Raw genomic sequence first — 17,267 nt, 5'->3', positions numbered from 1 at the left:
TTTTTTTTTTTGGTGTGTGACTGAGTCTTGCTCTGTTGCCCAGGCTGGAATGCAATGGCATGTTCTCAGCTCATTGCAAGCTCCACCTCCTGGATTCAAGCGATTCTCCTGCCTCAGCCTCCTAAGTAGCTGGGATTACAGGCGCCCACCATCACACCCAGCTCATTTTTGTATTTTTAGTAGACGGGGTTTCACCATGCTAGCCAGGCTGGTCTCAAACTGCTGATCTCAGGCAATCCACCTGCCTCAGCCTCCCAAAGTTCTGGGATGCTGGGCGTGAGCCACTGCGCTTGGCCCATTTTCTGATTTGTGAAACCACACATGCTTATCTGGAAATGGCGATCTCTGTGTCTCACCTCACATTGTAGATGAAATTCCCATTTGCTTCCTGGATCTCGGCAGCGTCTCCAGCATTTTTTGGATTAATTATATAAGAAAGAGATGGTTTTCTTTCTTTTTTGATGCCCAGAAACATCCCAAGAGTTTTCTGAAGAGAACAGAAGACTTTGCAGAAAAAGTCCTCTTGCGGGGGGTGGGGGGGGGTGGGGGGGATGCTTGTGCTGCCCCAGTTTTCAGGAAGCGAAGCTTTTTATAGTCACACTTGCAGACCGCTCTGTACCTAAAGGAAGCCAGGAGGGAACAAGCAGACATCTGGCTTCGTAGCTCACTTCTGTGCCCCTCTCCCGCTTCTGGAAGGAGGCAGAACTGGGTGATCCCACCTGCCATTTGGTCCCTGCTTTTCTGGGTGCTCATCTGCCATCCAGACTGATTTGGTGAGGGCCAGGATATAGAGCTTGTCACAGGTGTGAGGCTGGGCATGCCAAATTCGACTGCTTAACAGCTGTGTGACCTTGGGTTGGTCATTTCACTTCTCTCTGTCACAGTTTTTCCATCTGTAAAATGGGAGTGATAATCATATTAATAGTATCAGCCTCCGTTCCTTGTTGGGAGGGGCTGATGGTGTGATACAGCAATGTAATGCAGTGCAATGCCGGCACATACTAAACGCTCAGCGGTGGTGATGGTGGTGATGGTCTTTGGTTAGGTTCCTTAGAAGCAGGAGCTGATGAGGATTCTGGTGCAGCGATTGATTGAGGGAAAGCTCTCAAGTGAAACCCATAAGGATAAAAAGGCAACAGACTGGGGCAGGGGACAAAGCTAAGTCCAGACATGGTTTCAGCTGAGCCCCAGCCTCAGCCCAGTGCCATGGGTGTGAATTGCATCACTGAGTTGGTGGCGCCTTGAGGCAGGGAGACCTGGGGGTTGTGTTCCGTATTGGTCAGTCATTGGCCGTGGGCATCTGGGCATAGCCTTCAGTAAGGGCAGTTCTCCAGAGGAGGGTGGAGCTCAGAGCCTTTTGTAACCAGCATTTACAACAGCTGAATGGTGTGCGCACCTTCTAGAAAAGGGGATCTTAGTCAGGGGAGGTACCAGCTGCACTGACGAAAATAATGCATTCGATGACTTCATCTCTGAAAACCAGAGAAGTCAAGTAATTTGCTCACCACCACACAGCTAATGTGAGCTATAGCTGGATCTCCAAACCCTTAATCATGATACTATACTTACTTAGCAAAGATGAGGTGGGTCTAGAATAAGGCAAGTGAGATGCTTACATAGGGCATAAAATTGGGGGACATGAAGAAAAGTCAGTGATCACTATACATAATATTTTAACTGTGTCTTTTAAAAATTAAAATTAATGCAAAAATTTATGATGAGAAAAGAATCAGAACTGTAAATAAAAACAGGATCAGTATTATTTATCTTTTTCCTTTTGCCTCTGGCGCCAGCGTGGCTTACACAGCACTGAGCAAGTCCCTTTTTGAACAATTAGGTTCTTACACTTTTTCGTCGTTATCTATGTGACTGCGGTGAGCATTCTTGTAGCAAAATGTTTGTATATTATTATTGTTATTTCCAAAGGAATTCCTGTGTGTGGAATTGGATCACCAGCTATTGGGTCAAAAGTTAGACACGGCCCACCGCCAACCTTTTATTATGAAAATGTTCAAACATATAGAAAAATTATGTAGGAACACACCCATCAGCTAGATTCTGTAACATTTTGCTATGGATGCTTTATAAAGATGCAGCCATCCATCCATGGCACATTTTTTTTTTTTTTTTTTGGGAGACAGGGCCTCACTCGTTTCCCAGGCTAGAGTGCAGTGGTGTGATCACAGCTCACTGCAGCCTCAACTTCCCGGGCTCAAGCAATCCTTATGCCTTAGCCTCTGGAGTAGCTGGGACTACAGAGGTCAAATAATCCTCTCACCATGGGCTCCCAAAGAGCTGGGATTACAGGCATGAGCCACATTACCCAGCACTCCATTTTTGTGTGTGTGTGTGCATTTTAAAATAAATTATTGATTGGCCTGGAGTGGTGGCTCATACCTGTAATCCCAGCACTTTGGGAGGCTGAGGCGGGCAGACCATGAGGTCAGGAGTTTGAGACCAGCCTGACCAACATGGTGAAACCCTGTCTCTGCTAAAAATACAAAAATTAGCCAGGCATGGTGGCGCGCACCTATAATCCCAGCTACTCAGGAGGCTGAGGGAGGAGAATCGCCTGAACCCGGGAGGCGGAGATTGCAATAAGCCAAGATCATGCCACTACACTCCAGCCTGGGCGACAGAGCAAGACTCCATAAAAAAAAAAAAAAAAAAAAATTACAGACATCAGTACACTTCAGCTGTACCTTTCAATATGCATGTCATTAACTGGCGAGCCATTATGTTTTAAGACTTTTGATCTAGGGTGTTAAATTCCTCCAGGAAGTATATACCGGTTTTCATTTCCAGCTGCTGTGGGTATGTGTGTCTGTTCTACCACAACCTTGACAACACTGGGTATGATCATTTTAAAGGTGTTTTACTTTCTACTTTGATTTAACATTTTTCCTTGTGAGGACCGCAGTGGATTTTCCACCTCTGTGTCCAGATGGCCAGTTAAAAAGCTGCGTACCATTCCAGCCATCTAAGTATTTCTGGCGTGACTTTCCTGGGGCCAGCGGGGAGGACTCAGCTCTTTCTCAGGTCTGTTCCTGTTTCCACCCTGGATGTCCCTGGCCTGTGTGGTGAGGGAGCAGGGCCATGAAGAGGCCTTCCCGGTGCTCATGATGGGCACTCTGTGTGGGGAAAATGGGCAAACTTTGGAGGCCCGCTTTGGGTGCCAGAAGTCCTGGGACATAGGAGGCTGCATGTGGTGGAGGGTCGAGCCAGGCACCTGTGGAAGTGGAATCTGGCCCTGTGTGTTTCCTAACCTGCATGATGCGGTAATGCTTCTGGATATATCAGCGTAAGGTATATAGGCTGCTCCCAGAGCCCCTTGCCCCTCTTGGAAGCTGCCCCGTCCCCCCATCTTCCCCCTCAGCCTTCAGTGTTCTCATGGACCAGGTACCTACTTGCCTCTGGGCATTTGCATCTCTGTGATTTCTGTGGGCCAGGAATTTGGGAACAGTGTGGCTGAGCGACCCTGACTTGGAGTCTCTTATGCGGTTGTGCTCAGTATATTGGCCAGCTAAGGGTTTGACTAGAGATGGGACATCGGCGTCCATACTGGCTCACTCACACGGCTGGCAAGCGGTGCTAGCTGCTGGCTGGAGGCCTCAGATTCTCTCCATGTGGGTTTCTGTGTGTGACTGCTTGAGCATCCTCACAACATGGCGGCTGGTTTTCCCCAGCACGACCTCAGAGAACTAGGTGGAAATCATGGTGCCTTTTATGACCAAGCTTTAGAAGTCGTACACTATCACTTTTTCTTTTTTCTTTCCTTTTTTTTTTTGTTTTTTGTTTTTGGAGACAGAATCTCACTCTGTTGCCCATGCTGGAGTGCAGTGGTGCGATCTCTGCTCACTGCAACCTCTGCCACCCAGGTTCAAGTGATTCTCCTGCCTCAGCCTCCTGAGTAGTTGGGATTACAGGCACCTGCCACCGTGACTGGCTAATTTTTGTAGTTTTAGTAGGAATGGGGTTTCACCATCTTGGCCAGGCTGGTCTTGAACTCCAGACCTCGTGATCCACCCGCCTTGGCCTCCCCAAAGTGCTGGGATTAGAAGTGTGGGCCACCATGCCCAGCCCATCACTTCTTCTACTCTGCTAAGCACATGAACCAACCTTCATTCATTGTGGGAGGGGACCATAACAGGGTATGAGTAAAAGGGGGCAAGGATTATTGAGAGTCATCTAGGAGGATGCCTGTCAGGCATGACCTCGGTATATGATTTCACCTCTATGGACCTCAGTCTCCTCTTTCGTCAAATGGGTTCATGCAAAAAAATTAATGAGTTGATTACTGTGAATGCTTAGAAAAGTGTTAGACACTTAGTTACCTCTCAATAAATATTAGCCACCACTGTCATCCCCTGGTGGGCTATGAGGCGTCTGTTCTTAATCTCTATGCAGTGCCTGGCTCAAAGTAGGCACCCTCTGAACCTTTATTGAATGAATGAGGCTGGATGCGGTGGCCCATGCTTATAATCCCAGCACTTTGGGAGGCCGAGGCAGGTGGATTGCTTGAGTCTAGGGGTTTGAGACCAGCCTGCACAACACGGTGAAACCCCATCTCTACGAAAATAACACACAAAAAAATTAGCTGAGTGTGGTGGCACATATCTGTAGTCCCAGCTACTCGGGAGGCTGAGGTGGGAGGATCGCTTGAGCCCGGGAGGTCAAGGGTGCAGTGAGCTGTGATCACACCACTGCACTCCAGTCTGGGCAACAAGTGAGATCCTGAATCCAAAAAGAAAAAAAGGAAGAGAGAGAGAGAGAGAATGAATAGCTGTATGGAGTAGGAATACGTAGATAAGAAAGAGATCTGTCGGCCACATTGCCAGAGAGTTCTTTGTGATAAACTTTCTCAAGTGAGGCCCTGTGACCAGTGTCTAGAAAACAAATATTTGTTCAAAACTGAAGTCAGGTGATGGTGGAAAGGACATGGGATGCATTCGGAGTGACCTGGGTTTCAATCGTGGACTTGGTGTCTGAACAATAAATATTTACAGAGCCTTAACTCTGGGCCAGGTACCATATCAGACCTGGGAAAAGCCTGGGGTGGGAGCAGTTCTGGTGCATGCCCTGGTGCCATCCTTGCTGTGTGACCTTGGGCTAGTGAACCTATGTCTCTGAATCTGCATTTCCTTGTCCATAAAAGTTGTGGGTTTAGGGGTACATGAATCCCTGCTGGGAAGAGAAACCTCCTTTAACAGGTGTGCCTGACCTCCAGGATCCAGCTGCTGCCCACCCGCTTCTAACAACCCCTGACATGTTTGAATTGTCCAGACAGAGGGCAGAGAATCTGCCTGGGTGAGATGAGCAGGGCCTGGCGAGGGAAGCTGGTGTTAGGGTCTAGTCGTACCCCCAAACCCCAATACTCCAGCTCTGTAAGGGTTAAAACCCAGTGAGCTCATGCGACCTGGTGTAAACCATGAATCATTCCCATTGCTCCCAGTGCTGAGCCTGCCACCCAGGATGGGGCAGATGCTGTGCCCAAGGTTGCCATGGAAACTCCGCCTGTACTGAAATACAGCCTGCTCCAGTCCTTCCTGGGGGGACCTTAGGGGCTGTCTCACCTGGCTCAGTGTTGACTTCCAGGGAGGGAGGGAGAGACAGCTGAGAAGGAGAGAGAGAGAGAAAAAAAAAAAAGAGAGAGAGAGGGAGGAAGAGAAGCAAGTGGAAGTTGAGACACAGGGAGAGGGAGGAGAGTGAGACTGAGAAACCAACAGCCAAACAGACCACGAGAGGGAGACAGACTGACAGCCGACCAGAGGTCCCAAGACGCTGCCTGTAACCGTAGAGGTAGAAGCAGTTTCCCAGCAGTGCTAACCTTCCGGGGGCTGCCAGATCTCCGACATATAGGCGCGCGCGCGCGCGCACACACACACACACACACGCACACGCACACGCGCGCGCGCGCACACACACACACACACACGTGCAGCCGCATTTCCTGGTGCGCTTGCGGTGAGGGCACAGGGGTAGGTAGACTGGCAGGCACGTGAAGTTGCCATCAGCCCCGAGGGACCGTGAGCGAGTTGGGACTTGGGGGAGAAAAAAATGGGGGCGGACGTCAGCTCCCTGGGCGGCCGCTGCCACCGCCTCCGCCTCTCCGAGGCCCCTCCTGCATTCCTGGGCAGCGAAGCCCCTCGTTAAGACGGGGGCTGATGTCATCCCTGGCTGCTCAGCCAGGGGACCCGGGGGCCCTGGTGGCTGCCTCCGGAAGTGAGCTAGCCGCCTGCCGGCTGACAGGTTTGGAATCTCCAGCCAGAGGACAGAAAACGTGCATGGGTCAGGTGAGCAGGGTCTGGCCGAGGGCCGCTGGGCAGGGGACAGCAGGGTGCAGCAGCCTGCCCACCGGAACCTTCCAGGGTGCACCCCAGGGGGGCTGCCCACCTGAAGGGAAGTGAGGACGAGGGTGCCCAAGGCGGCCCCCCCCCCCCCCCCCCGCCACCTTTCGGGGGCCGTCACGCCCTGGAGTGAGAACAGCCTGCTTGTTCCTCAAAGCTCCTCGTCGCGGCCGATCAGCTGGGTGAGCCCTGCAGCTGGAACCTGGACTGCCCAGTGTGTTGACTTTACACGCTGGTGTGGACTCCCAGCCTGCCACTTAGCTGCCTCCTAATTCCGAGCAGTGCCCGTGGATGCAGCCGGCTACTGGCTCAGGGATGTTTACTTACCCTTGGTTTGCCTGAAGAGAGCTGCTGGGTTTTCTTGTTTTTTGTTTGTTTGTTTGCTTTTCCTCCAAGCAAGCCCAGAACTTCCATGAGCAAAAGAGTCAGAAGAGGGGAGAGGAGACTGGCGTTTTAATTGCTCTCTCCCTCCCTCACCTCCTCCTGGCTGGCCCCATGGATTACCTGGGAGATAAACTCACAGTGGCTCAGACCCACATGACCCAGTGGATGGGCACCGTCAGGAGGTCCTTCCAGGAAGCCCTCAATTTGGTGACCAGCACGGTGGGGCACGATCGGACGAGCGCAGAGCCGGCCAGCCGCACCCCCTTCAAGCGCACCTCCTCCTTCCGACACCTGGCCTCCCGGAGTCGGGAATCTTTCCGCCGCTTCTCTGCTCGCAGCCAACAGAGATTTTCTTCACTGAGGAAAAGACAGACAGACTCGGAACCGCCAGATATTGTAAGCTTATGATATTCTAGAAAATGTTAAGACAATACTGAAAGCTCCTCCCCTCCAGTCCTCCCAGGGAGGGGGTCCCAGACATCAAACGAGGGAAGTTACTTCTCCCAGAATAGTTGTCAAAGCCCAGGCCCTCCGTGTTCCCTGCACCTGGGAAGGAGGCACGTAGCAATACTTCCTCTCTCTCCCGACGTCAGTCAGGAAATTTTTGCTGGAGTCGAGTTCTGTGTGGACAGGCCCAGCACGTGAGTGGCACCGGATTTGCCCGTTGATTTATGTTTAAGTGTGAACACCCCAGCCCCTGACACAAAAGCTCGTCCTTCCCCCTATTTTTAGGGTGGATTAGGGGCACCTGCTTTGGCTCCACTCGCCCTGCTAGGAAGAACAAGTGGCCATGTCGTGTGCACGCTGAGTTGTAGCTTTTGTGATTCCACTGAGCTCAAATCTGATTGCCAAGGAAAGGGCCTCAGGAGGCTGAGGTGGTGGGCGAGCTTGCCCGCTGACCATGACCCTGGGGCTTGGTGTGAGTGGGCTTTGATTTCTCACTCAGGCAGGCTCAGGAGGGCTTGGGATTGGGACGCCAGTCTGGAATGACAGCTCATGATTAAAAGCTTGGCCTGTGTCCTGCTAGGGGACAGTGCAGAAACAACCATAGAGACCTTACGATGATTTGGAGAAGGTGGGACTGGGCCCCGAGTGCCAAAGTGCCTACGCTGTGGGGTAGCACAGTGACTGAGTGGCAGAGCCGGGACCAGAACCCCCGGCCCTGACCTCCCCATTCAGGGTTCTTTCCAGTCCAGCTCCGGGCAGATGTTCTCCCCTGACTCTCCCGATAACCTCAGGTCTGCCCACGTCACCGACCAGGCCTGAACCTAAAGAGAGTGCCTGGCATTTTTAGATAGGAGACGTCTGCCACCTGACTGTGCTGGCCCCGTTCGCGGGAGCACCTGAGGACAGGCGAAGGGCTAAGCCAGCCTCTTTTCTGGGTTCCTCCTAGTCAGGAGTGCCTACAGTCATGAAGGGACCCAGCATTTAGGAGGAGCCCTGAGCTGGCCCTCCATACACTCGAGGTGGCAGGCTCACAGCTGCCCTGCCGGGTGCAGGGACTCAGTGATCCCCTCTGCTGACCCAGAGGTGGGGTGACACTCACCCCAGGTCACATAGCAGCTGGAGCGGGCAGGTGCAAATGCAAGACATTAGCCGAGCGCTTGGGCATGACACACAGTTCATCAACAGCATGTCGCCTTCACACTGGGTCTGTGCTCCTTTGTGGCCTTGGACAAATTAGTGGAGCTTGAATTTATGCCACAGATTCCCCAACCTCTGGAAGGTATGACTTGGCACAGGGAAAGAAGACCCCTCATTCATTCTGTCTCCCCCTGTGTATCACTCTGTCTCTGTGATATGTCTCTCTGCCTTGCTCTGTCTCTGTCTCTCCCTCTCTGTCACTCTTGTTCTCTCTCAGGATATGGGGTTGCTGTTAGGCAGGCTCTTTTGACATCCCTCTTTCCCCAGCCTGGGGAGTGGTGTGACCCCTGAATCCTCTAGGCCTCTTACCCTGTGTTACAGGTTGGTGCCACTGGCAAGAATGGCCTCTCCAGCTGCTTGAATGAATGAAGCTGGCTGGTGCAGAGCCATTCCCTGTTACATCAAGATGCCTCCAGCAGTGTAAATACAGGCTAAATACATTGAAGCTTCGGGCTCCTTTCCATGTAGCCACCTACTGGGTGGTAGGCACCGGCTGGTCTTGGCCTTGACAGCTTGAATCAGATTCCTGGTTGAGGGGCCCTGCCCCTTTCTTAAGCTTCAGTTTCTTCCTCTGTCCAATGAGGAGAACCAAGGGCTTGGTATGAGATTGAAGCAAGCCCCTGGCACAGTGGCAGGCACACAGTAGGTGCACACTTGTGAATGTCCTCTCTCTTTTCGTTGCCTAGACACTCTGCCTGAGCAGGGTAAAGGCAGAGTTGGGATGGAACACGTGCCGTCTTGCAGAGAAGTCAACGAAAACGCAAGGCCGGGGACCTCCTGCCTGGGGTGGAGCCCTGACTCTGCCAATTCCCAGCTGTGTGACCTTGGGCAGACTCCTTCCCTCTCTGTTCCTTGATTTCCTCCTCTGTGAAATGGGGATGATCGTGCATTGATGGGCTGGTAAACGTGTGGTGGGTGTGGCTGTGCTTAGTGTGTGGTATGTGTGCCTTAAAAATTTAATTCTTGTGACAACTAAACCTCTCCTCTCGAACCATCCCTTCACAGATTTTCAGTGAGCTGGAAGACCCACACACACCCCTCTCACTCAGGAACCTCACTTAAATATTCGATTTACGGGAAGGAACTTTTTAAAGCCACTGACAATTACTTAAGAGATTAGAACCACAAGCCGTATCCATGGCTGGGGCTGGGAAGGGCCAGGATTTTAGTCTTTCCGACCTTGTCTGTGTGATTTATCTAAATAATCCATTCATTTCATCCTGGTTCCTGCCTCTGGCTTGTATTTACTTAGAGCAATGTAGAAGAATCTATCACGGGCATAAAATAACCCTCAAAGGCGTGCCCTGAAATGTTTTCTAAAACCAGCCCTGAAGTAATTTGCTAATGGCCTGCCTGCCTCTGTGTCCAAGGGATAAAGAGGAGAAAGAGGGAAAACAAACGCTTTGTCTCTGAGCCACAAAGGCAGGAAGAGACACGTTTGTGCTGCAGTCCCATATAAGCCTGAGAAACATGCCTGGGACGCCGGGGTTAGCCCAGGAGACGAGGTGGACTCCCGTTAGAGGCCAGACAGAAAATTCCAGAACCCGGGAACAATAGCAGTGGCACAGGGGCCAAGACTGGAATAAAAGCGGGAAGTTGGGGGTCTCTGAGGCCACGCGGTGCTGCACAGAGAGGGCTTTGGAGTCAGACAGACTTGGACCTGAGTCTCAACTCGCCACGTGCAGGCTGAGTGACCTGGGCCACCTTAAATCCCCTCTTTCAGCCTCAGTGCCCTCATCTGAAACATGGAGATTCAGCCGGGACTTGTCTGACGGGTGGGTCAATGAGACAGCGCGGACTAAGAGCCAGCACAGCCCTGGCTGGCATGCAGGAGGTGCTGAGTAAATGTTCATTCCACGTTGCTTTCTGGGGGGGCTCAGACTGTAGTGTAAGTCCCGCCTTCCTAGAAGTCTTGACTGGTGCCTTAGGGAGCAAAGGAAGAACCTGGACGACCTCTGTATTTACTGCGTGCAGGCTTCCACGCCAAGCATGAGGTGTGTATAATTTGTGTGTCTTCATTAATTCACTCACTTTTTCATTCAACCAGTATTTATTTTTATTTAGTTACTTAGTTACTTAGAGACAGAGCCTTGCTGTGTCGCCGAGGCTGGAGTACAGCAGCACAATCTCAGCTCACTGCAGCCTCCGCCTCCCGGGTTCAAGAGATTCTCCTGCCTCAGCCTTCCCAGTAGCTGGGATTACAGGCCCTCCACCACACCCAGCTAATTTTTGTATTTTTAGTAGAGATGGGGTTTCACCATGATGACCAGGCTGGTCTCGAACTCCTGGCCTCAAGTGATCCACTCGCTTTGGCCTCCTAAAGTGCTAGGATTACAGGCCTGAACCACTGTGCCCCGCCTATTTTTATTTTTTAGTAGAGATGGGGTTTCACCATGATGACCAGGCTGGTCTCGAACTCCTGGCCTCAAGTGATCCACTCGCTTTGGCCTCCTAAAGTGCTAGGATTACAGGCCTGAACCACTGTGCCCCGCCTATTTTTATTTATTTATGTTGGAGATAAGGTCTTGCCTTGTCACTGGGGCTGGAGCGAGGTGGCACGATTGGAGCTCACGCAGTCTTGAGGCCCTGGGTTCAAGCCATCCTATTGCCTCTGGAGTAGCTGGGACTACAGGCATGCGCCACCACACCCAGCCATTTTTTTTCTTTTGTGTAGAGACAGGGTCCTGCTCTGTTGCCCAGGCTGATCTTGAGTTCCTAGCCTCAAGTGATCCTCCCACCTCAGCCTCCCAAAGTATAGGAATTGCAAGCATGAGCCACCGCACCTGGCCCCCTCCACCAGTATGTATGTAATATATGTGTGTATGTATGTATGTGTGTGTATGTGTGTATGTATATATGTGTGTATGTATATGTGTGTGTATATGTGTATGTGTATGTGTGTGTGTGTGTATGTATGTGTGTATGTATAATGTGTGTATGTGTGTATGTATGTATATATGTATGTACGTGTGTATGTATGTGTGTATGTATATATGTGTGTATGTATGTGTGTATGTATGTATATGTGTGTATGTATGTGTGTATGTGTATATGTATATATGTGTGTATGTATATATGTGTGTATGTGTGTATGTATGTATGTATGTGTATATGTATGTGTGTATGTATTGAGATGGAGTCTCCCTCTGTTGCCCAGGCTGGAGTGCAGTGGTACAATCTTGGCTCACTACAACCTCTGCCTCCCGGGTTCAAGCGATTCTCCTGCCTCAGTCTCCTGAGTAGCTGGGACCACTACCGCCCACCACACCTGGCTAATTTTTGTATTTTTAGTAGAGACAAGGTTTCACCATGTTGGCCAGGGTGGTCTCAAACTCTGAAGTGATCTACCCGCCTTGGCCTGCCAAAGTGGTGGGATTACAGGTGTGAGCCACCACACTTGGCCCCCTCAACCAGTATTTACTGAGTACCTACCACAACCCTGGTGCAGGAAAAAGGGCTGTGAACAAAAGAGACAAAACTCCTGCCTTCACAGAGCCGCCTTCTAGTGAGGCTGATAGTACAACACATCAGAATGTAAATATGTCATGTATGTGCTGAAAATGATGGAACCATCTTAAAATATCAAGGATCTGTCTGTAACCTCAAACTATTGCTGTATATATCAGTAGCCTAGAACTATTGCTACCTACCAGAATTTCTCAGCCTCAGCTCCAATGATATCTTGGGCTACGTAATTCTTTTTGGCTGTGGGGGGGAAGGGGTGGGGTCTGTGCATTGTAAGCTTGTCCCTGGTCCCTAACCACTAGAAGCCAATAGCTTGTCCCACAGTTGTGACAACCAAAAATATCTCCAGATATTGCCAAGTCTCTTTGGGGCAGAATCACAAGGCCTCTCCCAGCCCCCTCCTCGTTTGAGAACATTGCCGTATATAATTTGGTGTGGGGCACGATAATTGTAGCTGGGGTATTCTTTCAGTGACTTAGCTATGGGGAGGAGGGCAGGGACCCCACATCCACTGAGCCTCTCCTACTTGCCAGGAACCACATAGCTGCCTCTATTGGGTGTAACCCATACTTTGTGAATGGAGAAATCTGAAGCACAGAGAGGTGAAGTCACAGGCCTGGGGCCACACAGCCGGGATCCATGAAGTGGGGACTCCATCCAGCATGTGTTGGCCTTGCTGGGAGCATGACCACGCCCGGCACTGGGGATTCACTATTAAACATCAGCCCCAGAGCTGAGTGTTCAGTCCTCCAGCCTAAGGCCGAGTGGGAGTATTTGCTTCTGTGTTAATTATGGACTGGAATGGCTGCTTAAAATATTCAGCAGGGCTCAGCATCTCCCCCTGCCCCCCGCCACACACACATTCTTCTTTAGTGAGTTGGGGAGAATCGAAAGGAAAGGATACATAGGGCTCTTGCCTCTGGAAGCCCCGTCTCAGTTCATCTCCATCAGTACTCTGTTCGTACCAGGGTCCAGCTCTGTAATAAATTACCACGAACTTGGTAGCCTAGAGCAGGATAACTTTATCTCTCACAGTTCTTGGGTCCAGAAGTCTGAAATCAAAATGTCAGCGGCCGATGCCCCCTCTAGAGGCTTTAAAGGAGCGTCCTCTCTCACCTCTGCCAGCTCCTGGTGGCTCCAGGCATGCTTTGGCTTGTGGCCACATCACTGCAATCTCTGCCTCCGTTCTTCATGTCACTGTCTCCTCTTCTTTGTCATCTCCTCTCCTGTCTCTGATAAGGACACTTGTCCCTGATCATAGGAGCCTCCTGGATTATCTAGGATGAGCTCAGCTGGAGACCCGCAGCTTAATTCCATCTGCAAAGGTCCCCTTCCCATAAGGTTACGTTTGCAGGGTCTAGGGGCTAGGATGCAAACATAACTGTGGTTTTTTGTTTGAGACAGCATCTCCTGTCACCCAGTCATGGCTCACTGAAGTCTCAACTTCCCAGGCTCAGGTGACCGTCCTCCCTCAGCCTCCCAAGTAGCTGGGACTACAGCTGTACGCCACCACACCCAGCTATTTTTTGTGTGTTTTTAATAGAGACAGAGTTTCACCTTGTTGCCCAAGCTGGTCTCAAACTTCTGGGCTCAAGGGATCCGCCTACTTCAGCCTCCCAAAGTGCTGGGATTACAGGTGTGAGCCACCATGCCTGACCGGATGTATCTTTTTAGGAGCCACTGTTCAGCACCCCACACACTCCCCACAGCTTACACTCTGGCCCCTCCCATCCAGTTCATTCTCCCCACAACATACCCAAGAGATCAGGTTATTCTCCACGTCATCCCAGACTTAGATGCCCAGTTTTCCTGAGCGACCTGGCCCTGCCTCCCTCCTGACATCAGCTTCTATCTCTGTCTTTCATGCTTACTCTGCCCTTGCCACTCTGACCTCCTGCTCTTCATCAGTCACCCCAAGCTCCTTTCAGACCCCAGGCCTTTGCCGTCACCAACCATTTCCTGTGCCTAAAATGCACTTGCCCTCTCTTCACCTCTGCAGAGAGGCTTCCCCACGTCCCAGGCTGTGGTGAATCCCCTGTGTTTCCCTCGACCCATCCCACCTCACTTCTTTGTGGGACCTGTCTCAGTCTGTGCTTATTTCATGTCACTTGCTCCCTGGTTTATTCTCTGACTCCTCCCCTAGGATGTCAGCTCCACAAGGGCCAGGTCTTTGGCCGTCCTGGTTCACCTTGGGATCGCCAATACCAGGAACAGTGGCTAGGAGCTCACAGAATATCTGTCTTCCTGAAATCCACTCTCCTTCAGTCTTGTGTCCACCTTGTAACACCATCCCCATATTATAGATGGGTAAACTGAGGCCCAGAGAGACTAAGTGACACTTCCCTGGTGTACACCTCATAAGAGAGGACACCAAGTGTATGGCCACAGCAGCCTGAATGCTCCCAGTCCCATCTGATCTCAGAGTTGACACCAGGATGCTAGTCCAGGGAGGGAGTTCTTCCCTGGTAGAGGGCAGTCTGGAAAATCTGAAGTATAATGGTAATAAAAAACCACTCATTCATTCATTAAGAATTTTTGATTGAGTACCTCTTTTCTACCAGGTACTGTGCTCCATGGAGGAAGAAACAGGCAGGGTCTTTGCCCCCAGAGGATTCATAGGAGCAGGAGACACATTAAACAACTAAGTAAACCAATGAATGAACAAAGAATGTGTTCTCAGATAATGGTGAGGGCGCTAAAGAAAATGTAACAAGGGCATGGGGACCATGGGAGTGTATTTTAGGAAGAGTGGTCAGGAAAGTCTTCTCAGGAGGTGACATTGGAGCAGAGACCTGCATGAGTGAGGGGATGAGCCCCAGAAAGTTTGGAGGGACATTGGAACGTCAGGAAAAGCAGTGCAAAGGTCCTGAGGCAGATTGGTGCCCGGTGTATTTGAAGAGCAGCATCAAGGAGCCCAGAGTGGCTGGAGCAGCGTGGGTCAGTGGGAGAGGTGAGAAGTGAGCTCAGAGAGGTGGGCCAGGGGCCAGGGCGGGTAAGGCCGGGGAGGGGGGCTCTGATAAGATGTTAGATTTTAGCATTGGAGGGTATTGAGCAAGGGAGAGCTCTTCAGATGATCAGATCTGTGCCTCTGTGTGGAGTGCTGGAAGGGAAGAGCAGAATGACAACTCTAGCTACCACTTACTGAGTGCCTCTGTGTGCCGGGCACAGGTTGTTCTTAACGTATTTCTCCTGGAGAGCTGGGCTTCAAAGCAGTGGGGTCACGCTGCCGTGCACCCTTCCTCCATTTCCTGCTGCCTGTGCTGACTGCCAGTTGCCCCCTGCCACCTCATGTCCAGAAGCCCTGCCAGGTGCCCTGGTCTTGGGCCACGCCTTGGGGTGTGGATTTGAGGGGTTAGACTTAAACCCAGCCCTGAAGGCCAGCATGATGACACGTCATTCTCTGCTACAGTGTCACCAGGCAGGCAGGACAAGCTGCTTTCTTTTGGGCTGGCCTCACCCAATTTCAGGTCTCCTTTTCACCCCCCTGGCAGCAGAATGATGTCACCCAGAGAACAATGGTTCCTTTATAGATCTCGCCCGGGCCAAAGGCTGGGTCTCAGAGTAGGTGCCTCTGGGAAAGACCTAGAATGAATAGAGGGGCAGAACAGAGGGCTCGGGCGCTCCACAGGGACCTGCTTTTGTTCAATAATGTTAATCTCCTTTCCTCTCTCCCCGGCCAAAAAATAGCATGTGCTCAGTGTACACTTGGAAAATATAGAAAAATGTAAAGAAAACAAAACCCGCCCATTCTTCTAACATCACATCGATGAAAACCACTCCCAGCACTGGAGCGCATTTCCTGCTTGTCTGCTTTCCTCCCTCTTCCAAGCAAAATCGCCAACGCTCTGTCTCTTTATATCCTTTAAAAATGAACATTTTATATGTCTTTATAACATTTTTAATGCCCTTGCAACATGAGACTATTTGTGTACTTCATAATTTATTAACCTGTCTGGCTGGACATTTGGGTCATTTCCCGTTCTGGGCTATCAGAAGTGACCCCTGCAGGGGCAGGGTCTGTGTGTGTGCCTCTTCATCTGGATTTCTGAGAGGTCTCTGAGGTTTAAGTAAGCTCCTGTTGCTTTCCGTGGTCAGAAAGTTGGTACTCTCACTTTTCTCCCCCTCTGGCAGCGTTTCCAAATCCCAGATGTTTTGTTCAGACAAATGTTTCTTGCTTCCTCATCAGGAAGTCAGAAATTTCAGGAAGGAAATCAGGATTGATACACATCACAGGGAGTGTTATGTTTTTGGATTTCATGAATGATGGAGTCTTTAGCAAGAGAAGTCCTTACAAGAGAAATAATGTATTAGATTAGTTGTAATGGTGTGCTGGTAAATGTTTAACAAGCCCGTCTTGTTGGGGAAAAAGCTCTGATTGGTAGCATTTGCCCAATTTCGTGGTATAAATACTCCCGCCATGGCCAGTTGTAAGCTTCTAACTAGTTTTCACTAAACCCAAAGTTGGGGAAAGATGGACAGTAGCTCACTATTCTTTTTTTTTTTTTTTGAGATGGAGTCTTGCTTTGTCGCCCAGGCTGGAGGGCAGTGGTGCAGTCTCGGCTCACTGCAACCTCTGGCTCCCAGGTTCAAGCGATTCTCTTGCCTCAGCCTCCCAAGTATCTGGGATTGCAGGTGCCTGCCACCACACTGGCTAATTTTTTGTATTTTTAGTAGAGACGGGGTTTCACCATGTTAGCCAGGCTGGTCTCCACGTCCTGACCTTGTGATCCGCCTGGCTGAGCCTCCCAAAGTGCTGGGATTACAGGCAAGAGCCATCGCGTCTGGCCTAAGATCACAGTTCTGTAGTATTTTTACCACATAGATAGAATAGACATAAGTGACCTCAAGACCATGGAAAATAATAAAATGTAGCAAAGTAATTAGGAAGCGCTGAGATGTGAGTGTTCATTACCTTTGCTTTTAAGGTGATTTCTTTAAGTTTAGATCATTTAATCTTTAGTAATGGCTGTGTTTGACACCTGGCTCCTGACAATTGCAGTTTTCCCCGGGGGGGCCAGGACAGGCCAGCTCCAGTATACGCTGCTGGTGAAGAGAGTGAATTGTGGGATCTGAGAGCTGTGAGTCTGAGCCCTGGTTCTGTGTCTCCCTTGCTATGTGACTTTGCGTAGTTTTCATACTTTTTTTTAAGCCTCAGTTTCCCCTCTTATAAAATGGGGCCAACAATATGGCCTCCCCCCACAGTTGCCGTAGAGATTGTGTTGAGGTGGAACACTCTGTACAATGCATGGTGCTTAATAGCGAGGTAGGAAGCGGGACTCGACTCCAGAGACGGGGATTGGGCACCGGACCAAATTGAGAACTAGCTGAACCGGGACCAGGGCAGAAGCAGCTTTCCAATCAGACACGCTTACCAGTGTGACATGTCAGTTTACCATTGTCAGGGAGTTACTGTCCCTTTCCATGGCA

The 17,267-nt window shown here is 50.6% G+C and overlaps 1 protein-coding gene across 5 annotated transcripts in view; it reads left to right on the top strand.

The window, feature by feature from the left end:
• The window catches only part of KIAA1671 (KIAA1671 ortholog), a 247,635-nt gene that overhangs the window by 159,209 nt on the left and 71,159 nt on the right, over window positions 1-17,267 (top strand). The window contains exon 1 of one of the 5 annotated variants that reach the window (XM_037727689.1): window positions 6,821-7,127. The exons of the other annotated variants lie outside the window; for them this stretch is intronic. Coding sequence (XP_037583617.1) covers window positions 6,843-7,127 — 285 coding nt within the window. The 5' untranslated portion in view covers window positions 6,821-6,842. Of the gene's footprint in view, window positions 1-6,820; window positions 7,128-17,267 lie in introns of those variants that run through there. 5 annotated transcript variants of the gene reach the window in all.

The sequence above is a fragment of the Cebus imitator genome, unplaced genomic scaffold (genome assembly GCF_001604975.1).
Source record: "Cebus imitator isolate Cc_AM_T3 unplaced genomic scaffold, Cebus_imitator-1.0 Scaffold237, whole genome shotgun sequence".
Lineage (NCBI taxonomy): Eukaryota > Metazoa > Chordata > Mammalia > Primates > Cebidae > Cebus > Cebus imitator.
The sequence above is the reverse complement of the archived record's forward strand: the minus strand, read 5'-3'. Positions and strand labels throughout refer to the sequence as shown.